Source organism: Sceloporus undulatus, chromosome 4, assembly GCF_019175285.1.
Source record: "Sceloporus undulatus isolate JIND9_A2432 ecotype Alabama chromosome 4, SceUnd_v1.1, whole genome shotgun sequence".
NCBI classification, from domain to species: Eukaryota; Metazoa; Chordata; class Lepidosauria; order Squamata; family Phrynosomatidae; genus Sceloporus; species Sceloporus undulatus.
In genome coordinates, this window is record NC_056525.1 from 31,466,497 (window position 1) to 31,492,630 (window position 26,134).

Genomic DNA, 26,134 nt, shown 5'->3' on the forward strand with positions numbered 1-26,134 from the left:
AAAGAGGCTTGAAACCTCAGCTAGGTTTGTATCCCTTAGGAGGTTCCAAACTGTCTTTGCTTATCCTAATTTAAAAAGAGAGGGGGAGGGGAATGTGCACACATGCAGAAAAGTTTCACCTGTTGAAAATCAGCTTAGTTCAAATGCAGGACCTGCGATCTTTTAGAGTAATACCACTCATGAGAGATGGTAGGATTGAGAAGACTTTAATTTGCAGTACATCATCTCTATATCTTATCCACATAGACTGTCAGTGAGCTGTTTTAAAAATGAGATCCATGTTTTAATCTTTTCATTTCAATTTATAAGACACAGGACAGGATGAAGAAAGCCTGTCAACATGTCTGTCAGATAGTGTTGTCCATTCCCCCAGTAGCAGGGAAATTCCTGCCACTAATATAATGCTGCTTCAAAAGGCACCCCTACTTTTGGGGTCAGCTTTTGGGGACATAGGCAGAAATATAGTTAGAAGGGGAAATGCTAAAAATGCCTTATATGTGAATTTAGTACAACATTGTTCAACAATAGATTGGGCAAGAATGAACATGGCTCCATCAAAGGCAAAGGGGAAAAATTTCTTCTCTTCATAGTAACCTAAGGAAAACAGGTGATGCTCATGAAGGAATTATGCTCTGTATTATGTTATTGATATGTATGAGTTTAATGGTACTTTTATGTTGTCTTGCATTGGTATATTTATGGTTATTGTTCAACAGCTAAGTTTTGTTATTGTGTGCCTTCAATTCATTTCAGGTTTATGGTAACCCTAAGATGAGTCCATCACTATTTTTATGCCAAGATTTGTTCAGATAAACTTTGCCTTTGCGTTCCTCTGCGGCTGAGAGTGTGTGACTTGCCCAAGGTCACCCAGTAGGTTTCCATGCTGAGCAGAGATTTGAACCCTGGTTTCCAGAGTTGTAATACAACGCTGAAACCACTACACCACTCTGGCTCTAAAATTTCTTGTAAAGAGGTTGCAGAGAATGAAAAGTTGTAAAAGGAATTGCAGAGAATGAAAAGTGTAAGTGAAATTGTGGCTAAGAATCAGGCCCAGGATTAAACAAGAAGCTGATGAATGTGACAGCTGGAAGACAACTGTATGTGGAAGCTGAGCTGAAGCTGTGGAAAGCGAGCTGAAAGTACAGTAGAAGTGGAAAAGGAGAGAAGGCAAAGAAAAGAAGTAGAAGTAGAGAACTAGCCAGAGGGTGAAGCTCAGTCTGTGGGAGAATTCTAGAAGAAAAGCTTGCCACTTGTCCTCTACAAAGTACTGGTTGCCTGGAACCTGAGAGGTAGAGAACAAGAAAAGTGTAAAGCCTGCATTTCTTAGGGAGTGTGTGTGTTTGGATAGGTTTAGGACTTTATCACACAGAGAGTTTTCCGGGATTTTAGAAGGGATTAAAAAGGCATTTTCCTGGCAAAGTCCCGAGATTGCAGCAAAGATTTTTAGATGCATAATGATTACAGAGGATTTATCCTGGGAATAACCAAGGAAAGACCAGCAACAAATCATTCACGAGATTTCCCTGTGAATGATCTGGTACTGGTTATTCCCTGGTTATTCCCAGGATAAATCCTCTGTAATTGCAAAGTCATCTGAAAATCTTCGCTGCTATCTTGGGACTTTGCCGGGAAAATGCCTTTTTAATTTCAGCTTTTACTGGCAAACACCTCGTGTGATAAAGTCTTTAGAGGAATCCATTTATTCTTCATTTGTTTTTCTGTTGCCCATTTGAGATTTACTGTTAATGGAAACACACTTTTTGTTCTCCTTTCAGGATATAATTGTCGGCTCTAGAAAAAGATAAGTTTTGTTGTTTTTGTTTTTTACATTAAATTAGTTAACCTTTTAAAAAGTTAATGCTGTATTGCTGTGGCTTGTGGTTACTGGTTGCCTACCCCATGCCTAAAGACTTACTGCTCAGCGAAAAAGAGGAAAGATTTGTGGAATAAAAAGTTTGGGGCTGCATTGCTGTCCCTCACAAATAAAGGCATCTCCTGATGACAGTGGCAGAATTCCTAGGGGCATAAAAGCCTTCATGCAAAGGACTCCAGACTCTCTTTTGTCCAATCTCAGCCAACCCTCATGTGACAAGGCTGGTCTGGTCCATGACAGCCCCATTTAAAGAACTCTCTTCTCAGAAAGGTTAACCTGGTACCTACTTCTCTATACTTTCAATACCAAGCAACGACTTTCTTTTTAATTGCCCTATCCTTTTCAAGTTTTCACATCTGAATTTAAAACATCTTAATTTGCTACTTTTAACTGTTGTTCTTACTGGGCCTGTTTTATCTGATTTTTATATGATTTTGTCTAGTTTTTGTTGTCATTTATATCATCGCTAATTCTCCTCAGAACCAACTGGTTAAAGCATGATGTACAAATATATTTTAAAAATCTGATTTTAAAGTCAGCATCATACCCTCCAACTGTCCCAATCTGGCAGGTTCTGTCCTGATTAATCCTCCGTCTTCCCACCTTTTTCATCTGCTTTTAAAATGTCCCAGATTATCTCTCCTCCTGTGACCTTCCCTTTTGTCATCAGTTTACTGCAGTTGGTGCAAATTGGATTGAAACATTTTGCTTTTTCCAGAGGCTACTGGAAAAAAAGCAGTCTACACTCCACTCACTGGAGGCAAGGGAAGAAGGGGAAGAATCATGCCCTTCCCAGTAGCCTCTGGAAAAAGTAAAATGTTGGCTGATTACTTTTGCCATGTACATGTGCCAGTTTTAATCTGTGAAACGTTGGAGGGTATGTACTAGAGATTGAAATGTGTTGATATTTTGATAATTTTTGAAAATAAATTCAAAGTGGCTTTCAGCTGATCTCTTTCATTCTGTGCATTTTTATTCAAACCCAGTTATTTCTCTGTTTATCCACATTTTAGAAATGTGTTTGAATCAGCCCAATGGGACCTCCTAATTCTGGAGACCACCAATCCCTACTATTTCAAAATTTCCAGCCATTTCAAAACTAAGTCTATTGTTGTGCTGTACCATCAGGTTATGACAGCAGGGATATATTTCAGCAGTTTTACTCCTGTTTCCCCTATCAACATTGGAGGAAGAATGGACAACTAACTGCAAGATACCTACAAAACATAATTGGTTTAAACAACATACAAATCTTTGAACAATATGAACACCTACAGTTCAGTTTCCAGTCTGGAATGTGTTTGCTTCTCTCCATAGTTCATTTAAAGACAAAGTGATTAAAAATGTTGATGGCTACCAGCAACCACCAAATCTAATCCAGTCTATTTTAGTTCATCGTTGTATTGTACAATACTGCCTAATACCAACTATGCACAAATATGAAGAGGTGGCCGCTGGAAGTACAATTAGATTGCTTTAAAAAAAATCCAAAGAGTCACAACATATTTTGACTAGCATGCAACTACCTTTCATTAGTCCATATGCAGAAAAATTCTTAATATGAGTTGGAAAAAGAATTATATGGAAATCACAGGCATAGAGGAAATTAGGATAATTAGGCTAAAACTCTGGAGTGTCTATGACTTTACTAGACTTAAAATGTCTAGTATTTCCTTATTCTATTATCTATATTAGGTTACCTCTAGCATAGCTCATTACTATTGAGCCTAATTTCAGTCATAATGTCCCAAACTGTTAAAAATGCTATCTATAACATATGACGGTCTACGTTTCATTCTATAGCAAGCCATGCTTTAGCCATGCTTAGTTCATAGGTCATGTAGAAATCTTGTTATTACTTTGTGCTGTAATAACAAGACAGGAAGCCATTTCTAGATGGTTCCTAAATGTTAGTACAGGATGTGTCAAACAAAATCTGCCTTTAGCATTCAAAGAGGAAAAACAAGATTTGAGATAGCAATATTAAAGATCTTGGCTAGAAATGAGAATAAAAAGAAACATCTAATCATGTACAAAGGTAGATTTAAATAGAAATAGAGCATCTTGGCCTATGGTACTTTATAAAATCACTCTTCTGAGAGCCTTCAGATACAGCTGTGCCCAGGTACACTGTTTTACTTCATCCATGCATTTGGCTCTATCAAATGAATCACTCAACTACTCTAACACATGTGAATTTTTCTGTTGACAACTGGTGTCTTCACAGCTCTATGCAGACTATATATACATATATACCTATCTTTTTATAGATTAACATAAAATATTTACAGAATTCCTCTCTTTTTTTGCATTTAAATATCTTCCCAAAAGTCCATCTTCAGTGACCAGGACACTGGCATGAGTGACTTTGAAAGTCATGTTTGCCACCTGAAATCCTTTGATGATGGTCATTACCCTTCCAGCAGATTTATGTTGAACTGTATTCAAAAGTAAGGCTTTTAACCCACTGAATCATCCTACACCCTTCTTGTTAGTGCAGTAGAAGACACGCCCTTATTTAATGAATCCAAAATGTATTCAACTCTATGATTAATTATGGTAGATGGAGATCAGTAATGCAACATGGGCACAACACGTCCCTGCATATGTTATACACATATATTAAACAGGGATACACGTACAAACATAATGCCATATGAGATATCAATGTTAACCCCTCCCTTCCACTCATTTAAAACTGTTATACTCATTCACATTGCAAGGAGTTAAAAAGTGCCATTAATGTCATGTGAAAATACCCTTCTAAGCTTTTAACTGCCTTCTGGGCCTGAGCTTTTGAAAACCCAGCTCCCCCTTCACCTCCTTCATGTTGCTCACTTCAATTGTATATTAAATAAAGCTGCATTGATGCATCATTCCTTTCCTTTGTGTGTGAGGATTACAAGATCTCATGTGCATACCTCCCAGGTGACAAGTAGAATATCACCTTCTGAGATTTCCCTTTTCTAAAAAAGAAAATGCAACCTTTATAATTATAATTCTATTTGCAATGGTAGAATAACATATTGCTACCTCAAACCAATCTGTACTGCAAAGGAATGTGGCATATCACAAGATACGCAGCAGAAAATACAAAGCTTGATTATTTGAATGTGGGAGCATGAAAACAAGAGGAGGCAAAAGCTGGAGCTTGTTATGGTCTGTGTGTAAAACATTCATATCTAACAATGGGCTAGCACTAGCAAATCTCATTTTTGCAAGATTTCTCATTTGTTTTCAGCAATTTTCTCTGTGCAACTTTCCAGCTACTCGCTATGATCTTTGTATTAGAACTGACTATTGTAATTAGTCAGTTCTTCCAGCAAAAATGCTTCTGTAATATTGTTGGCCTAAGTCCTGTAGTAGAAGACACTGCTGGTAATTTGGCACAGTGTAAAAAAATCCAGCAACAGTATTTGTATATCAAATAGAACTATGGAACTTGTTCTAAAGAGATTGTTGCAGAACCTTCCCTCACCCCACCCCACCTCTAAAAGGAAACAAAAACAGTTTACAAAACCCATAGTTTTCCCTGAAACTGCTATTTTCTTTTAGGTCAGATATTTGTTTTTCAATATTTAAGAATTGCCAAAAGTCCTCTTTTTCAAATTTGTAAAATAGCACTAAGAGATGAAAACAAAAACACCATCCCCAATTTTAAAAAGTTGCTGCAACTTTTCAAGCTTTCATGTTGCTCTGAAGCAAGGATGCATGGATGACAGTGGAAAACAGAAACAAAAAAAGGTGTGTCTTGTGTATGTCATTCCACAATTAGGATTCATGCCCTGTTGCTCCTCCTACTCGGGTGTAGAAAGGTCACTGGTCTCAATCTTGTTTTCTGCCCAAGGTTACTTGGCTATCCTCACCTTCAGGCTCCCTCAAGAACAGATTGAAGATGCAATGTGCCTGAGGACAGCGTTCTGGCAAACAAAACCTTGACAGCATGATTTTAAAAACAGAAGCAGTCTCTCAGTACTTCCTTGCTCATTAAGACCTATCACAGCAAGGTCCTACTGTGCTCTCCAAAGAAAGCTGTGAGGACTGACGCAACAATGGAGCAGTAGCAGGATCCACCATTGATGATGTTGGGAAAAGCTTGTACCACCCAACTGCCAAACTTGACAAGTCCAGTTCTTCCAAAAGAACACGGGCAACTCCCATGAACTGTTTGCGTTCCATGCGTCCGTAGTTTCCCCAAACAATCACCTGGGAAGCAAGAGGAGCGAGAATCATGTTTAGTCTGTAAGCCATAGCATATGAGTAATAGGAAGCAGGCATGAGATTTATCACTTTACCATTTATCACAATAAATATAGAACTTTTTATATTTTTATCCTAGAAAATGTAACTTGCTGGGTTCTCTCCTGCCTTGCTATGGCAGAAAAAGATGAATGTTGCCTAAAAATTGGACAGCTATGGAGTGTCTAGATAAAAACGAAAGGGAAGTCTTTGTTGGCCCAAACTAGAGGTGCGTTTAAGGAAGGTGACAGTTGGACTATTGCTCCATGTAAGCAGAATATTGTCTTCTTCAGCAGGCAGCTCTTACTATACGCACCTTTTTTAAAAAAAAAACTGGGCATGCTAAGAACTGAACATGGGACTTTCTAGATCCAAAGCAGGTGTCTACTCTCGACCTATACGCTTTCCCACATTCTTCCCTATTCCACTATGTCTAAGACACAGAATTCAGAATGGAGATAGGAAAGAGGTTGATTCTTAATGACTACAGTCATTAGGGAAAGAGAATGCTAATTTTAAGGTTTTACATGAGGAGAGGGCAAAGTAAGGCCCTGGGACAGCATGAGGCCTCCAGGCTGTCTTTGTGGCTTTCAGTCTTTCCAGCCCTCTGCCTAAGAGGAAGGCAACTGCAAATCCCCTGGGAATAAAACTTGCCAAGAAAACTCTATGAAAGGATTGTCATAAGACAGAGTTGACTCAACAGCACATAATAACAACAACAAAGGCTGGAGTGGAACAAAAGCGGAAGGTGCTTTTCCCAACAGAGACTAGGGTCAGGACTGGAACCAGGGCAGCAATGGAAGGGAGAAAGGAGATGGGGGGGGGGTCAGAACGGGGGGGGGAGCTCCATTTGGCTGCTACTTCTATGGAGTTTATCACATGTACTTTTCAGCCCTATCTGGGCATGGGATGGGATTCGGCTAAAACGGGGGGAGGTGGGGACAGGTTTTATTGCACACAAAATTGCTGCTGCGCTGCTGCCCGACCATCACCTGTCCCTCAGCCGTGCTCTGCCACTTAATTTTGGTGCTACAGAAAGCTTCTGGGGTAGCAAAATTGCCAGGAGAAGCGCAGCTGGGGGACAGGTGATGGTTAGACTGCAGCACAGCAGCCATTTTGCATGTGATAAAACCCATTTCCCCCCCTTCCAACCTGATCCCAACCGGATCGGGCTGAAAAGTGAATGCGATAAACTCTCATCAGGCAGCTGCCATTTCCTCAGGCTGCAAGAGAAGAGATGGAAGGGACTGACACTCTATCAGTTCTGTTGAACGATTTGCTAATTTCAATTCCCCTTGAACTGTTTCTATGCTTGCTAGTAACAGTAGCAATAGCAATAGCATTTTTATACTGCTTATTAGTGAACATAGCACTCTCTACGTGGTTTACAATCTGTAAGCCAATTGCCCCCAACAAGCTGGGTACTCATTTTACTAACCTACAAAAGGATGGAAGGCTGAGCCTACCTTGGAGCCATGGGATTGAACTCACAATGTTGTGGCTGCAGCATAATTCAGCATTTAATAATTAGAAATTATTACCTATGTTTGCTTTCCACCCTTCTCCCAAGCAATCCCCTTTCCTTTTGTGTGATGGCTGTGCTTGAGTGCAGGGAGTATCTACCTAATGAGCTTCATAATTCGCTGCTGCTGCTCCTGCTCCTGCTAATGGGGGCAAAAATGTTATTACCTGGCTTTCACTGCCTATGGCTTCAGTCCTTCCAAGAATGGGGGGGGGGGGGGGCCTCTCTCCTTGCATCAACCTTCCCTCAAGACTACCTTAAATTCCCATCTTAAGCAAACATCTCAAACTAGATTCAGGTCCATGACTCTAACACAATCGTTTTTCTTCTCCTATATGTTTATTAACATTTTTGGCTAATGAAGAAACCAATGAGCTCCAAAAGCTGGTGTAATGTATGCTGTGCCTTTTGGTTGGCCTAATAAAGGTAAAACCATGATGTGTACTTTTAAATTATACAATTCACTCAGGGAACATTTTTCAGATGAAGAGCTGGGTGAATCAGAAATGAATAATGTGTAAAGCTGTAACTGATAATTAATAATTATACATTTTCATGGGGGGGGGGGGGGAGGGAAGTTTAATGCAACAGTTTTTAATGCAACGGCTTTTAATGCAAATCTACCAGCAAGTGCTTTATCAAAAGTGGTATGCTTCTTCAGTGTGTCAAGCTATACAGGTACATCTGCTTAAAGAAGATAAGTGAAATCTAAGGGCAGTGGGTATTTTTAAAAAGTAATATTAATTTTGCTTATATACAAATTTAATCATTTTATTTACCATATTTAAAGACCAAACAACAGTTGCAAGAATTAAAGTCATGTGTACAATCCATGGATGCATCTTTGACTCAAAGCAGCTCTTTCTCTCTGGCCTGTTACAGACAGCCAAAATAAAGCTGCTTCGAGTCACACTGGAGATACGGTATTTCAATTATGCATGCGTCCTAAGAGTCCAGAAGTCGCACCAAAGCCATGCTCCAGCCTTAAAGACTGGAGCGTGGCTTTGGTGTGGCTTCTGGACTCTTAGGGCGCATGCATCATTGAAACACCATACCTCCACTGTGACTCGAAGCAGCTTTATTTTGGCTGTCTGTAACAGGCCTCTCTCTCTGTGTGTGTGTGTGTGAGTGTGTCCATGTCCACATGCACATGTGTTGAATTGAATAATGGACATGTCATGGGAGAGGAGATTCACCCCTACCTCTAACATAATAGTCCACTATCCATTTCACTCCCAGCCTGGAATTATTTGCTAGGGAAGGAAAAACCTAACAGGCTCAATGTGGATGCCTGAATATTTTTCTTTCCACGACTAACAGTCGCTCTGAGAAGTGTGTGGTTCAACTTATAACAGGAACAGGAATATGGAAAAAGGTTTAATTCCTTTCTGCTATATTGCACCCCTGATCTAAAATTACCCCCATTGTTGCTTTTCTCTAAATAAATAAATTCACAAACCAAGAAATCAGAGCTAGATTTACACTTCCCTGGATGTCACTTCTTATTTTGCCCCCAAAGTTTTCTGTAATTGGATGAGAACCTGAGTTCTCATCCAATTATTAATTGAATTAATTGTTAATAATTGCATTCTGGTACAAATTTAGTCTGTCCCCTTTGTCTTGATTTCTTGAGCAAAATGGCAATTCACCAAAGACCACAAACACAGCTTCAGTTCTGTGCTGTACCTTCCTCTCAACAGGAACCAACACTGCACCTGGCTACATATCACGCCTAACTGCGGAGCCTACCTGCAGGTTTTGGATGTCCCCATCTTACCTGCAGTACTTTGCCTTGTGGGCTCTCTGGGAAAAGTAACACTTGATTATACAGCGGATCTAAGGATTTCCGTGCCACTTTGGTCTTCTTCTTTGCAATGCACACTCCATTTTCTAGTAGATAGGCCTTGATGTAAGCAGCTTGGAAGAAAGAACAGTATGAAAGTTAGCCTTTTCACTTTAAATACAAAGGGATTGTTTTTTTTTTTAAAAAAACATTCATATGGAGATACCACAATGGTTTTATCAAGTAAAATTAGTTTTGAAAGCTTGCTGCATCTTATTGGTAATTTTGAGAATCTGTAAAGAATCCTGGGAAAAAGAGGAGAAGCAGTATTTTGCTTGGTGGCTGAGAGGAATTGGGGTAAGGCTTTGTTATATATCTATTCTAAGAAAAATAAATTGCAAAGAGTGGGCAATGAAAATAATTCACACTGAGAATTCTTATATTGACTGTGTTTGCACTGCTTTACAAAATTTGCCTGCCTTTTTGCTTTATCTGCCTAATTTTTATTTCCAAATAAAACTGAAGTTTTAAGTTACAATACTACAAATTTGAGGACATAAGGAAAAATTCTTGGGGGGGGGGGAAGAATTCTAATTTGGGGAGAATATTCTTATTTTGCTCCTCCCAGAATGACTCCCATGGTACCAACTCGTATAAAATTGCTTTCAGTATTAATAGCTGAACTAGTGGCAGATTAGTGAATGGAAAAATAGCTAGCAAAAAATAAAATGTCTCAGCTGCTATTTTTCTGAAAATGTATGTAAAAGGAGATAATGGCCTTGCTAACCTTATCTAGGTTATTCCTTTGAAAAAACAAGCAGTGCCAGTCTCAGTGCCAATTGGTGATTTAGCTACTCTGCAGCATTTTGTGGAGGCAAAAAGGTAACAATTTGTTTAAAAGGTCTTGAAATTTGAGGAGATTTTTTTTAAAAAAAGTTACCTGGAAGGGTTTTGGAGCCAGGTTTTGGGGTTAACCCTCTGGCTTGAATGATATCTACTTCCAGTTGTCCATTTCGTTCCTGTAAGCCGATTTCCACATCCCCTGGAAACAAAATAAAATGCTTATTAAAGCCAAATATCTATTTATCCAAAAACAGTGCAATAAACTGCAATAAGATCTTTATTAAACTTCTACTTATTGACATTTACTAATTAGGAGTCTACAGGGTACAGTAGTTTGAGTGTTGGACTATGACTATGGAGACCAGGGTATGAATCTCTACTTAACCATGAAAACCTACTTGGTAACCTTTGGCATGTCACAGTCTCTCGACATCAGGGGGGCTCCAAAGGTGGTGAAAAGGCCTTCCACACCTGCTAAAATTCCTTTTGGGACATTTCAGAGTGATAGAACTGAAAATGCCCTCTAGGTCCCTAGGAAGAGCCTCAAAACATGCCTTCCTACCCCCAAGGGAATGTAGTGGAAGGTGGTCTTCCTGTAATAAAACAGTTCAATTTTTCCCCCAAAAAAGAGTTGAGGTGTAAAGGCAGAGATGTCATTTCCAGGTACTGCAGGGTTGGAATGTAGCCCCAGGGTCTAGGGAAGTTTCCTATCTTTGATATAGATGGTGCTGTAGAAATAGATGCATGCATACACTGATACATAGATACATATAGTGGTTTTCTGTTCCTTACCCATGGAGGTAGTGGCCAAGGTCTGGCGTCCCACAAACTGTGCAGGTCCCATGCTCCCCAGGAAATCACTAAACTGTCCAGCAGATGCTAGATGAACACCACTGAAATTCAAGCTGCAAAACAAATTGGTTGCTGTCATTAGTTATTTCAATAACCCAGCAATTAAACAACCTTAACTTAATTAGATACATGCATGAAATGATAAGGTATTTATTTAAGCTCTGGTCTCACTGATTTTCACACTGGCTTATGACATGTCATTCACTTTCAATTTCTCTACATAAGCCACAGAAGATATGTGTTTACGTAGTTATAGATAATTACAGACAAGTTATCATCATTGCAAGAAATCATCTTGAGGTGAAATGTGATATACTGTATACTTTTTTTATCAACTTTAAGTGTTTCATTCTCAGCTTACCTCTTCTGCTTCAGCGCAGTAAAAAAAACAATCCTGAACATCTACAGCTTCCAGGGCTGAGTGCTTTTCAATTAATTTTTTGCTGGTATGCATTCTCTCTTTATCCCGGGGCTATGACTTTTGGGAGGAAACCTAAAACCGAACAGACCTTCCCTTCTCTCTTTGGCACTCAATGAAAATATAGGATGTGAAAGCATCTAGCCACCCTCTCACAATTAAAAATGGGTTGCTAAGCTTAATAGTTATTGTGAAGAAAAGAAAAATAATACAATGGGAGGTACTGCATCTGCTGAAGTACATCCTGATTCATTTCCTCATTGGTACTATTTTCACTTTGGCTCTTCAGTCTCACTGTTAATTTCTGTACATAAGAAAATGCTTTTTCTTCCTAGAATGTGGAAATTAAAAAAACAAAAACAAAAGTAGTGGCATAGGCCATGACAACAGCAAAATGCTGAATTTAGCAATGCTTTTTCTTAATGTGTTACAATACTACAGAAATGGCATTAAGGTGATATAAGCTATTTACTGTATATATTCATTTAAGTCTAGATATTTTGGTTAAAAAACTGACACACACACAAAACACCCTGAATTGATTTATCCATACATCAGTATAAATACTCTACTTTAACTCTCACATATAAAAACAAACTATTCCCTGGTGAAAGGCAAGAGTGTAACCTGTCCTGAAAACACTGCTTCCTTCTACTCTCTCATCCATCCAGCCTTTAGCGTAAGCACAAACATGCGTGCTGGGATTTTGTAAGTTGTTTTGTCATTGTTTTCCCTTGCTCTATCCTTTAGATCCTTTGTTCATGCCCCTAAGTTTTACCGTCACAGATCATATCAAAATCCAGACTTTTAGCCGCATAACCTGCCCTTGATTTATACCTGAAGTCAACTTATAGTAGAGTATATACAGTAGTTTTCATGAGACATAATGCATACCCTCCCAGTAGTCTTGATTTGGCAGTGATAGTACTGATTAATCCTCTGTCATCTCACTTTCTAAGCTGCTTTTAAAATGTCCAAATTTCTCTCTCCTCTTCTCATTTCCTCCTTTGTCGTCATTTCACTTCAGTTACTGCAAACTGAGTTCAGAGTGCAAAAGTTGTTTTCTCTCAATTCAGCAGGGGAAGAGGTGGAGAGGGAGGAAAAATGTTACCCTTCCCAATAGGCCAAGGCAAAAATAAGCTGCTGCAGTCTCTTCTGACCCTGGATGTTCTTCCTCATGAATAAGTTTTGCCATTTTAACCATACTCTGATTTTACTTGGCCACATTTTCATCTGTAAAATGTTGGAGGGTATGACTGATAGTACAAAGATTAAAGGATTGGGAAGGACAGAAAGACTTGGCAAACCAGGCCTGCTGTGTTGACCATTGTGTATCTCTCTGTACAAAGTAGGTGAGATGCCTCCTGTGTGCCACATCAGTGTGGCTACACTGGCATATATGGGGGCAGCTGGAGGAAAATGATAAAGGACATGTCAGGTTTGAAGGAAAGAAGACATCAGAGAAATACTCTGTTCAGAACTAGTGGGTTTTGTCTGCCTTCTCTTCCCACCATTACACGATCCTGCAAAAAGTGCAACCACTAGCATTATGCACCGATAGGATTCCAGTTGTAGAATTCAGGCTCAATGAACTGAAGTGGTGTGACAGCAGTGGTAGGAAAAGTGCACTTCACAGAACCCCCCCCCCAAAAAAAAATCCCAAACTGCATTGATTTCACAGAAACACAGTTTTAACATACTGGAAATGATTAGCAAGGTACAAGACTGGAGTTTTCACAAAACAAAGAGAAAGCATGAGTGGATGTTTCTGCCCCCCCCCCCCCCAATCTCCTCATCCCACACTGCATTGATTGCAAACTACTTTTGCACTTTGAACTCAATTTTCAGCAACTGAAGTAAACTGGAAAGAAAAGGAGAAGGTGGGAGGAGGAGAGAGAGACTGGAACATTTTAAAAGCAGATGAAAAAGTGATACTTGTACACTGTGCCACTTATTATGATAGTAATAATTAGCAAACTTTGCTGGAAACATAGAAAAAATGTTTACTGGTGGAGAATTAAGATGTTTTGCATTGAGGCTGCTGATGAAATGCTGTACAAGTGTGGAAATATTCTATGGTATAAGGCAAACAGTGGGACAAAATAAAAGCTTGTACACAATAGGAAGCCGTGCCTCTAGCCCCTTTTGTTTGACTGAGTGAATGCATGGGTCAGGAGCATGTTCCTCATCCTGACCTCCACATATTTATCTAACAGTGCAGATTAAGCCCATGGGCATATACAGTGCTCCCTCGGGTTACGAAATTAATTCGTTCCGCGGCTAATTTCGTAACCCGAAAAACCTTCGTAACCCGAATTGCCATAGGCGCTAATGGAAAAAAATAGCTCTCTGCTGCCCTCCGGTGGCGGCCTTTCCATTTAAAACAGCGCCGGGGTTTTTTCGTAACCCGAAAAAACCTTCGTAAGCCGAAACAATAAATCCCTATGGGATTTTTTCGTATCCCGAAAAATTCGTAAGCTGGGTAATTCGTATCCTGAGGTACCACTGTATACAGACTTTCTGTGTAAATGCATAAAATGGATCCTGCAGATGTAGAAAATGGGTAAGTGAAATCACTCAATGGGAAGGGTTAGAATATAAGCCATGTAGGCCTATCAAATCTTCCTTCCTCTATTCCAAGAGTGGCCAACTAGATACCTTTGCGAAACCCACAAACAGGAAGAAGCGCCCAAGACATGGTTCTGCTGCAGGCAAAACAACAAATGCTATGCTCACAGTCTAGGTGCCAAGGCCCCTTTAAAACAAAGCATACACTCATTTTCCAGGCAAATTGTGTTCCTCAAAACATCCTGGAATCAAAATTTACATGTGTCCTCTGGCTATGCTGGCTGGGGGATTCTGTGATTTGTAGTCCAAGTGCTGCTAGATTCCATAAGGTGCCTAAAGTCCATGAACATATTTAAAAAGGAATATCTAATCTCTCCTCTTATGATCTTTGCCTACAAGTCAACATAATTAATGAAGCAATTCCTTCAGCAGCATGTTAATGAGTTAAATAAAATTAGATCAGTCTGCCTTTTGAAATTGTATTTGACTCCTCCACTGAACTTTATACAGATGGGTGAACCTGCCGCAGGCGGCAACAACTGATGGGCAACTATGTGCTGCATCATCAGGTTTGAATGAAGTCAGGGCAAGTCAGAGATTGTTGCAGCACTGCTGTAGTCAACAGACACTACAGAATGGAGGATATGAAAAATCAGCAGGACAGACAGAGAAGTCTGGTTTGTATGCATTGAGCCAGAGCCTTCACAGATACTAAGTTCATATCCTCCAACATTTCATAGTTTAAAACTGGAACATGTGTAACCAAGCAACATCATACAGTGACTAAGATGGCAAAAATTATTACTGAGGGAGAACACACAAGCTAGAAAAAAGGTTTGCTTTTGCCAGAGTTTACAGGGAAGGGCAAGATTCTGCCCTCTACTCTACTCTTCCCCTTCTGAGTTGAGTGCAAACTGCTGTTTCACTTTAAACTCAGTTTACAGCAATTGAAATAAGGTGTGGAGAAAGTGAGAGGAGGAGAGAGAAACTGGGACATTTTAAGAATAGTTGGGAAAGTGGGATGGCAGAAGATTAATCTGGACTGTCCCTAGCAAACTGGGACACTCAAGGGCATGTAAGTTGAACTGGCTACTGTACAGAATAAATGGGTTTGGACTTGAGAGACTATAGGTGGAGCTCTGCTCATGGGACATTATCTCCAACAGAAGAGTGAAGGAAATGATTTTCACAAGTTTCCACTTCCTTCTGCTCCCCCTTGTGTTCTTCATGAATCTTATTCAGAATGCTGGTCAGGCCAACATATCATCCCCAATGTGTGTTGGTTGCCTCAAAAGGGCAAATGCCATTTCCCCATATTGTCAATGGCACCTCAACTGGGTCAAAGGTTCTTCTATAAAAGGATGAACCCTCAGGTTCCAAGCCATTGGCCTACTAGAGAGAAGAAAGGTGGCAGTTCTCTGTCTTTCTGACTAATCTATACAGTCATTCTCTTGCATCCATGTGTAAATGCAAGTCCTGAAAGCTGCCAATTCTCTTACAGATCATACTTTATTATAGTATAGGATTGTCATATTTCTCAAATGGCATGTTATTACCTGGAATCTAGGCATGCTGCCCAGTGCCTTTTTACACCATGAACTGGCCTGGATTCCATGCTTTCATATTTGAAAAATTACTTCCCTAGCCCAGTGGCATCACTAAGGTTGGTGTCTCCCAGTGCAGTAACCCAGGGTGTCACCATACAGAATCCTTAGTACTGCTTTTTTGCACTAATGTTATTCATAAATCATAATTCCCATATACCACTGAATGTTATGCTAAAAGTTGTGACGTAAACAACTAGAAACATTAAAATTATACCTATAAATTACAACATCATACGCACAACCTAAATGTATTTACATATACATAGTGAAAATTTGGTTAAAATGTGATGCTTTTGAAGAAAATTTTAATTTTTTTTACAAATTTTCACATTTTAATTTTTTTAAAAAAATGAATTTTGAAATTTGAAATTTTAATTTTTAAAAATTCTGGGGCCTCCCCTTTCTCCTCCCACTGGGCTTCACCCCACCATCTCTTAAAGCATTTTAAAGGGAAGCAGATAAATGCCACAGCCTGTTTCTGTCAAAAGGTAGGTGTTTCAGGAACAGTGGTGTCACCCACCTTTAGGGTGTCACCTGGTGTGGTGTGCATCCCCCTATTGATGCCACTGCCCTAGCCCTTGCAAGTGCCAAGACGCAATTCACACTGTGACTATTGTGTCCAATTGTCTTTCAAGAAACAATGCTTCCCCTGCCTTTGGTTGTGTTTAGTCAATGAGTGGTGTCTCACAGCTATGACTGACACATAGATTTATAATTATATAATAATAATAATAATAATAATAATAATAATACTTATTTTATTTTATTTATATTTTCCCGCCTCTCCCAGATGGATCGAGGCAGGATTACAAACCAATAAAAACACATCAATAAAATACAATAACAATATTTAACTTATCTTCAAATAACAATAGCAATAAAACTATACAATGGTTAGAGCTAACCCATATATTCCCAATTCCCTGCCTAAACACTACTATTTTGGTTTTAGAGACCTTCTTGGAAAGTGTCATGGCCAGCCACGAACAGCTCTCAGAGGATGAGGAGGAGGATGAGCCTCCTCCAGAGCAAGAGCTAACTGAGGCTACACCAGGTGATAATCCTGCTCTGCCAGGTCCCAGGTGTGCTCTCCCAGCCCCAGAGGAGGAGGCCCAACCAGGTCCTAGTGCTAGGGAGATGCCTCCTGTGGTGCAACAGCCTAGTGGTGACTCTGGGGAGGAAGCTTGCCTGGATGTGCCTACTTACAAACAGAGAAGGGCTGAGAGTGCTTGCAGGCGCAGATCCAGGAGGATCTCAGAGAGGAAATTAGCCAACCAGTCTCAGGTGGCACAGGAGAGAGTTTCCCTTACTTAAGCTGTAGAGAGGCCTCCAATCAGTGCCAGAGTTTATTGCATGATCTCTTGGTGTGATTGCTGCCGGCACTGGCTCCTTGTTGCTTTGACTTCAGACTGGACCCTTGTTATCTTCTGGCTGCTTTGACCTTGGACTGCTTTGACTACTCTGACTTCCGGTATCCTGACTTCGGCTTGGCTTTTGGACTGCTCTCACACTTACTCCTTGCAAGGTCTGTGGACTGCTTCCACTTGCTGTGCTTAGCCATTCTTATCGGCATAGTGTGGGTGTGCTGGCCACAGTCCAGGACAGAATAGGAGGCATCTCACTAGCACTAGGACCTGGTTGGGCCTCCTCCTCTGGGGCTGGGAGAGCACACCTGGGACCTGGCAGAGCAGGATTATCACCTGGTGTAGCCTCAATTAGCTCTTGCTCTGGAGGAGGCTTGTCCTCATCCTCCGAGAGCTGTTCTTGGCTGGCCATGACAGAAAGATTGTAGATCAAGCAATGGATCCATGTGAATAAAACACAACCAAGTAACATACTTCTGTAAAGCATGCTTAAAAACAAAAACAAAAGAAGGGTAGCTGCTTTGAATTCCATACTGAGAGAATAGCAAAATATACAGTGGGCCCCTGGTATTCACTGTGGTTTGGTTCCAGGACCCCTCATGGATACCAAAATCCATGGATGCTCATCCAGTTGTATACAGCAGGATGATAAAATGATGTCCCTCATATAAAATGGCAAAATCAAGGATTGCTTTTGGGATTTTTGTGTGTGGAGGGGGGTGGTATTTTCAAACCATGGATGGTTAAATACTTGGATGAAAAATCCAGGGATAAGGAGGGCCAACTGTACATCAAATAAAACCAAGCCAATATAAAACTACCAATGTCATAACAAAATTATTATATTCAGCTGGAATCCTGTCAGTGACATGCATGTGCCTTTACATGCACAAATTTCCTGTTTTGAATGGGATGTATGGAGCTATTCTGTAGCTTCTTGTGCCCCATCTAAATCCATCATCTACAGGCACCAGCCAATCCCTGTTATGGTGACAGCTATGGTGGAGAGGGAAGGAGGCAACAGGGCCATGGAAATTGCTTCTTATCCTCCAGCATTTGACTTAGATAGAGGAATGATTTTTTGGAGGGGGGGGGAGTATCACTGGCCCTACTGGTGAAGGGATTCTTGGAACTGTAGTCCCATCCAACAGCTTTTTCAAGCTCTGTTTTTATTGTTTTTGTTCAGATGGGGAAGGTCTAACTGAAGCCAGTGACTTCAAAACATCTGCAGGTGATAAAACAGGATTTTCCAAAAGGAAGTTGTTTTTGGCAAGATGTTGACACAGAAGTTAAATCAGAGGCCTCACTTTCCTCAGCCAACTTGTTCTTGTTAAATATGTATGTATATTCTAAATAATTCACTTTCCCAAAGCAGCTATAACGACAGTGGCCATAAGACATATATAACAAATAAAACCACATCACAGCAGAAAATAGCAGTATCAGCAGCAAAGTTAATAAAAGATAAAACAATGGAACAATGAATATGGTTTGATGCATAATAGCCATACTGCTTCAGTAATCTCTTTTATGCTTACCTAATGCCTTATCCAACCTCTGCCACCCTTTGTCTACTTCTACTCTTAAAATGTAATATATTTTGAGCCCAAAAAGTGCTGCCTCAGGTTTTGTGCTTATCATCTAACCCACAGCTTGGCAAAGTTCTTAGACTCATAAAGACTGGAAAAGATCACCAAGGCCATCCAATCCAACTATCTTCTGCCATGCAGGAATACACAATCAAAGCACCTGACAGATGGCCATCCAGCCTCTGTTTAAAACTTGCAAAGAAAGAGGTGCCACCACACTCTGAGGCAGCCTATTCCACTCTCAAACAGCTCTTATTGCCATTTCTTTCTAACATTTAGGTGGAATCTCTTTTCCTGTATAGAATCATAGACTCGAATAAAACAAAAACAAACAGCTTTTTTTATATACCGCTTCATACTTTTTAGATTGAAGACTGAGGGCAGGGAACCGTCTAATTAAAATAATAATTGTAAGCCGCTCTGAGAGCCTTTAGGGCTGAAGGGCAGAGTATAAATACCGTAAATAAATAAAATAAATATTGAACTAATAGTGTCTAAGCAGTTTACAACTGTAAGCTAACTGCCCCCAACAATCTGGGTACTCATTTTAGCGACCTCGGAATGATGCAAGCCTGAGTCAAGCTTGAGCCCTTTCGCAGGTATTTAACTTGCTGGTTTGTAAGTGAGTGGCTGCAGTACAGGCATTTAACCACTGCACCACCAGGGCTCATCATAGAATCATAGAGTTGGAAGAGACTGCAAGGGCCATCCAGTCCAACTCCCTGCCATGCAGGAAATCACAATCAAATCATCCCCAATAGATGGCCATCCAGCCTCTGTTTAAAGACCTCTAAGGAAGGAGACTCCACTACACTCCGAGGAAGATTGTTCGACAGTTGAACAGCCCTTACTGTCAGGAAGTTCCTCCTAATGATGTTGAAGTGGAATCTTTTTTCCGGAGCATGCATCCATTGTTCTGGGTCCTAGTCTCTAGAGTTCCTCCTCAATATGACTGCCTTCAAAATTTAAACAGAGGTTCAATCACCTCTTAACCTTCTCTTCTCCAGGCTAAACATTTAAATGGAATGGCATGGACACATTACTTTTCTGGACTGCAACTTTCACAATCAATCCCCAGCCAGCCATGGCTATGGAAATGGGTTGTAGGTTTGTTTGGTTCCCTCATACTGGGTGGGTGATTCTACAGTCCAAAAAAGACACTTTGAAAAAACTCTGAGGGCATACTAGAAATGAAAGACAAAGAAGCAGCCTGTTTCCCACAACATTTACATGCATTAGAAGCATTGGGAGGTCCTGGTCGGCAGAGCATAGAGAAACTCTACACAACCAATAAACCATAGCTAAGCAAAAATTGGAAGTTTTATTTACTAATTTTCTCATACAGAGTCCTTTTCAACTCTTCAATTCTAGCAATTAACACTAAAAACCAGCCATTCTAAATAACTAAATTTATGAGCTGATTTCTCTGCCATGATCGAATTATCATTATCTCATGAGAATTATTTCCAGGATGTGAAGTCGAAGGCTTTCGTGGCCGGCATCCATAGTTTTTTGTGGTTTTTTCAGGCTTTGTGGCCATGTTCTAGCAGAGTTTCTTCCTGACGTTTCGCCACGATCTGTGGCTGGCCATCTTCAGATAATGTTGGCCTGGAAAGGATTGGCTATATATATTGTGTGATCTGAAAGGCGGGAGTGATTTGCATGTGTATTGTTGGTTGCTGATGGCAGTCCTCAGGGTGTGAGGGTCTGCCCAAGAGAACTAACGGCCTGTTACAGACAGGCCAAAATAAAGCTGCTTCGAGTCACTTTGGAGTAGGGTATTTTCAATGATGCATGCGTCCTAAGAGTCCAAAACCCACACCAAAGCCATGCTCCAGTCCTAAGGACGGGAGTGCAGCTTGGTGTGGATTTTGGACTCTTGGGACTCATGCATCATTGAAATACCATACCTCCAAAGTGACTCGAAGCAGCTTTATTTTGGCCTGTCTGTAACGGCCACAGTCTGCTTGATAGTGCCATTATCTGCTGGGAAACCCCTGACCCTGGGAGATTCTCATTGCATTGTCTTTATCTTGCATCTTTCAGGACGGGTAGCCAAACCTGGGCCGGTTACAGACCGGCAGTTTGAGTGCGGTTCGCCACGCACTGGTTACGAAGGGCGGTGCTTCTGCACCGCCCTAACCCTGTGCAAGCGAACACGCACTAAACGGCGCGGCCCTTCTGCACGCCGCTGCCGTGAGTACGTCATGGCCGCGCCGCCTCTAGACGGGGCGGCGCGTCCATGACGTAGTAGCTCCGCGCCAGGGCGCTTAGTGCGCCCTGGACACGGAGCAGGAAGGAGCTCCATTTCGGAGCTCCCCGGGTTTAGTCCGCTGGCGCAGCCGTCTGAAGGCGGCGCCCAGCGGACTAAACGAAAAGGGCCAAGCGGCCCCTCTCTGTCCCCGCATCCCCGCCCGCCGCGGGTGTCCTGGGGCTGAAGCCCCAGGGACACACCTTTTTCAGGCTCGGGAAGCGGCCTTTTGCCGCTTCCCCGCAGCCCGAAAGCGGCGGATCGGGGCTCAGCGGCTGCCGGTGTGGCCGATGAAGCCCCGATACTCCGGGGAAGGGGGCGGGGCCAGACCGCCCCAAATTGGCAGTGTATATCCCGCCCTGTTTACTTTAAGGGATCCTCTTCCCTGTTGAAATTGTCCAGGTGTTTGTGGATTTCAATGGCTTCCCTGTGCATCCTGGCAGAGATGCTGGTGAAACATCAGAAGAACTCTGCTAGAACATGGCCACATAGCCCAAAAACCCCACAAAAACCTATTTCCAGGATGCTATCTGGAGGATCTGGGAGTTGTAATCCTAAACTTTTCAGACCTCTCAGCAGCAAGTAAGGCACACCACAAACCAATTCTATGTTCAGTAGGACCATTTCACTATGACCAATTTACTATCTTTTTCCATACCCCCCCTCCCCAATAATTCATCAATAGTCTTGACCTGCTTTAAAATCTTATTTTGGAAAGTGGCAGTGGACTCGAACAAACTAATGAACACAGTTCTGTGAAGTAAGAACGCTTTGAAGAAATCCCAAGTGGGAGCTGTTCCCTTCCAACTTGCGAATGTGATGCATTAGCATGCAGAAAGCAGCTCAGCACAGCTAAGTTAGGCAGACCTATCTTAATTCTTTTCTGTCCGTGTGGAGTTTGTGACCTCTTTTCAATCTATTTTAAGCGGCTTCCAAGATCCTGCATGCCAAGTGCTGCCACAGAACGCCAACCTCGTGCTCAAAGGTTTTGTCTCTCTGTTTTCCAAGCATCCTAAGTTACTTATACCAGAGAGTTATTATCCCACACCCAGAAGTGGTTGGTGGCTCCTACATCCATGGGGTTTGGGGCTGAAATTTAAAGGAGCTATCTAAAGTGATGAAACTTTGACGGTAAAGTTCAAAAGCTTGGAGAACTTCTTTCAAGTCTGAACTAAAACCTCGAGTGGGATCACCCCTGACATGGAAGGCACCAGTTGGCATTGCTTCATAACTTCCATCAATGCTTCTAGAACAAGCTATGCAGAACATGTCAGCCTTTGTTCACCACCCTGTGTAATATGTGATAGCTCAATGGGCAAGGAAATTGTTAGAGCTCAGAGGTAGCATATATATTGTGGAATCACTAGGGTTGGTGTCACCCAGTACAGTAACTCAGTATCACACACATCCACTGACCTCCTTCCATAGCACACCATAAAAATCCTTAACAATGTTTTTTGTACTAATGACTCATAAACTGCAATTCCTATATATTGCTTAAGGTATTGGCAATAGTTGTGACATAACAACTAGCAAAATTAAATTATACCTTTAAATTACCGATTTTCGGCATATAAGACAACCCCCAAGTTTTTAAATAAAAATATAGAGTTTAGGATATACTCACTGTATAAGGCTACCCCTCTTCCTGAGAAGCGAGCAGCTGGCCGTGCACGTGCCTTGGCATCCCGAGAGCAGCTCATCAGCTTCAAGGGGCCTCTGGAGGCCCCTTAGAAGCCGGCGCGGAGCTGTCAGCTTCCCAGGCCTCCAGAGGCCTGAGAAGCCGGCAGCCCGGAAGCACGCTCGCTGGCTTCAAATTTGCTAAGACGTGAAGTTTTAACTAATTTAGAATTTTAAAATTTACAATTATAAAATTATTATTTAAAAAAAACACGAGGACTCTCTTTCTCTTTCCACTGAGCCCTCACCCCTCTCCACCCATCATGGAGTGTTCAAAGGGATGAAGGAGAACGCCACAGCCTATTTCTGCCAGAAGGCAGATGTTTGGGGAGCACTGGTGTCACTGCCAATTTTTATTGTATAGTTATAATGGCTTAGTTCCATTCCTAATTACAAGCATATGATGTCACAAAATAGTGAATGAGGATTATTCACATGGTTCAAGTACTTGTTCATGCTTGTCTTTACCAGCTCCTTCTGTTGTGTGTACGAGGTTGTTGGAAATGCAAAACACTTGGTGTTTAAAGAGTTAAATGTATCCGAGGGCCGTCCAGGTGATGCAGGCCATTAGCCCCAGGCCAGGACCTGATAGAGCAACATGGACCCGTGGATCTGGTCTGATTCTGCCAAAGGGGATTTAACCTGGTATAAAAAGACCGCTGTTGCCACAGAGTTTTCTACAAAATTCTGCAGTGACAGCTGTCAGACCCATGCTCCTTGTACCTGCTTCACTGTTGTGTCTGGTGAGAAGACCCTCATCATGGCCTCTGACATGGAAAGGGGGCACCTGGCCACATGGTGTAGCGAAGCAACCCCATTCAGATCCTGACAAGCCGTGTCGGTGGTCTTCTCACCAGAACCGATGGTAGAAGTACAGGGCACTGGTATGTGGCAGGCAGGTGTATAAACACGCCTTCATCACATGCCAGCCCCAGGGACTGACCCTGGCAGACTTGGGGCAGGACAGCAGAAGCTATTCTGCCCATTTGCTTACAGAGAGCAGCAGTGATGGGTATAATGAGGGCTCCACTGACTTAAAATCTCCTGGATCTTACTACTACCCACTTCTCTTGGACTGATATTCTTGGGACACACACTTCTCTCCAGCCCTTTTCATTCTTTCACTGTTCCAAAGTACAAACTAAGTACTGGGCGAAACCACAGGTCCAGGAGTAGCCAGAAGCTGCTCCCAGCCCAGGCACCTCAGGGCCTCAACGAACACATGGTAGGCCCCCAGGGCACCTCCTGCCATGATCCCAAATAGACTGTGGCAAGGAGCAGAAAAAAGCCATTCCTTTTGGGCTGGTTTGGGCTGCCTTACACAGCCCTGGCTGGCCCTGGCACAGCTTCTAGGTGCTGCGGGGGCATGCATCATGTAAGTATGATGCCCCACAGAGTGACCAGAAGCCACCCCATTCCTCCCATCTGTTTTGGGCTTATGTCCTCTTCCTGTCCTAGCTTAGCTTAGCTTTGGGCAGGTTTTCCATCTCTAATTGAATTTGTATAATAAAAGTATTTTTATTTCCTATAGCCATTAGTGTCAATGCTCTTTAATCATAGTAGCTAGCTGTTGTATGCATGTGCTCTCTATCAGATAGAGTTGAGATGTGAGTGTGCCATGCACCAGTGAACCAGTGGTTGGAATATCTAGAGAGGCTTTCAAAACCAACTCTGAAAGATACTATTTAGCCCTTCTGAAATTTTTTAAAATGTAACAATACTACAATAAATAATTGGAGCTGCAAAGGGTTTGGAACAATAATGGTAACAATAATTACTTTTTAGAGGCAATGTTCCAAGCTCTGCAAAGAATAAGGCTCATTTCAGCTTTGCCATAGAGCCTGTAAGCTCATGAACAGCCTCTGACCACAGAGCTGATAGATGCTGAATCCAAAAATACAAAACAATTTATGTGTTGGCTGTAAGAAGAGAATTGTCATCAATTCTTTTATTCTATTTTTTTCCTGAATTGAGGTTTTGCCAGAGGGCACTGTCTGTAAATAAAGCACTAGGATGATGGAAGAATATTGACACATGGAATAAACTGCACTCACCTGTCTTTACATTAAATATATCATTACAGCAAACCAAAATTGCTCACAAACTGTCATTTTCTATATTGTTTGCATTGAGCTGCCTGACTGATCACCTAACAGAATAAGTGGAGCAAAAATCTTTTACAATTGGATTAATGGGCTTTTTTCCCATCACTATCACTTCAGTTCCTGAAAGTGGATTAGCCCCTGCTGTTTCTGATAATAGGACAGCTTAAATGTCTTCCAGTGTCTTCTCTTCCTAGGCATCAGAACGTTTGCAACAATATCAACCTTCTTATTCATAGGCATTTCAAGCTCCCCCCAATATGCATACACATTCTCAAAACAAAGTGTAGTTTAATTCAGATACGTTTTTGATGGGTTTTTGGGCATGTGCCATGTTTTTCTGAAAGTTTATACCTGATGTTTCGCACATCTGTGGCGGCACTCAGAGATGTCTATGCTGCATTCTCGAAATGCCAGCCACAGATGCTGGCGAAACATCAGGTATAAACTCTTCTAGAACATGGTCACTCGCCAAAAAAACCAAAAAAACTATGGAGCTGGCGATGAAAGCCTCGACGTCACATTAATCAGATAGTTACTGGGGCTGAAATGATGAGTCCAAGAACATCCATCACAGTACTTGCTTGCTCTGAGGCTAACAATGGTACTTTGGCTTCAAAACTTTCAGTAGGAGATGTGAGAATTGTGTAGCCTTTCAGAGATTGTTGGACAGCAAGTTCTCAGCACAGGCAGCCAGCATGGCCAATAATAAAGGGATCGGGAGCTGGAGTCTAGTCACTTCTGGAGGATGATACAGTCCCTCCTCTGGTTTGTAATGCGTTTTACTATTCCTTGAAAAACAATGCTACAGCAGAGTTCTCATTCTTTAATTGTTTCTCTTAACTGTTTCTCTCCTGAGCCAGCTAGATGGTCTTAGTGATAGTGTTGGAGTTCCCTTAGCTTATGTTGCTGGGAACTTCAACATCCATACTGAGACTCCATGTCAGGAGTAGCTCAGGATATGTTTCTGACATAACACCAGTTTCGTCCCAAGTGGTATCTGGCCAAACTCACACCCTGGGACATTCTGGGCCTTGTATCTTTGTTGGATGAATTTATAGATGACTGGGAATGGAGGTACTTTTTGTAGTTCTGTTGCCATGGTCAGAACACTACTTGGAATTTAGACTAATGAGAATCAAAAGCTCGCAGAGGTTGGGGGCTGATTAAAAGGCTGCCCAGGGAGACTGATAACTTAGATGGTCTTCTGATGGTTCTCAGAAAACCTCCTGTCACCTCAGTAGACAATCGCTCAAAGTCTGTTGACTTTAGGGGGGTTTTGTTTTTATTTTCCATATATATCATATATATATATATATATATAATTGTTTACTTGTTATTTGTTATTGTCTGATGTATATAGATAATCGATTGCAGTTTCCTATATATACAGATTTTGTGCGTGTTTGTTTTAATAAAAATTTAATAATAAAAAGTCTGGTT

The 26,134-nt window shown here is 41.4% G+C and overlaps 1 protein-coding gene across 2 annotated transcripts in view; it reads right to left on the reverse strand.

Moving 5' to 3' along the window:
* Positions 1-1,607: 1,607 nt before the first annotated feature.
* RIMS4 (regulating synaptic membrane exocytosis 4) overlaps positions 1,608-26,134 on the reverse strand; it is a 123,376-nt gene continuing 98,849 nt past the window's right edge. For both annotated transcript variants that reach the window (XM_042461309.1, XM_042461308.1), the window contains exons 3-6: positions 11,053-11,165; positions 10,358-10,459; positions 9,412-9,551; positions 1,608-6,079 (exon numbers count right to left, since the gene is read on the reverse strand). In XM_042461309.1, coding sequence (XP_042317243.1) covers positions 5,861-6,079; positions 9,412-9,551; positions 10,358-10,459; positions 11,053-11,165 — 574 coding nt within the window. In that variant the 3' untranslated portion in view covers positions 1,608-5,860. The remainder of the gene's footprint in view (positions 6,080-9,411; positions 9,552-10,357; positions 10,460-11,052; positions 11,166-26,134) is intronic.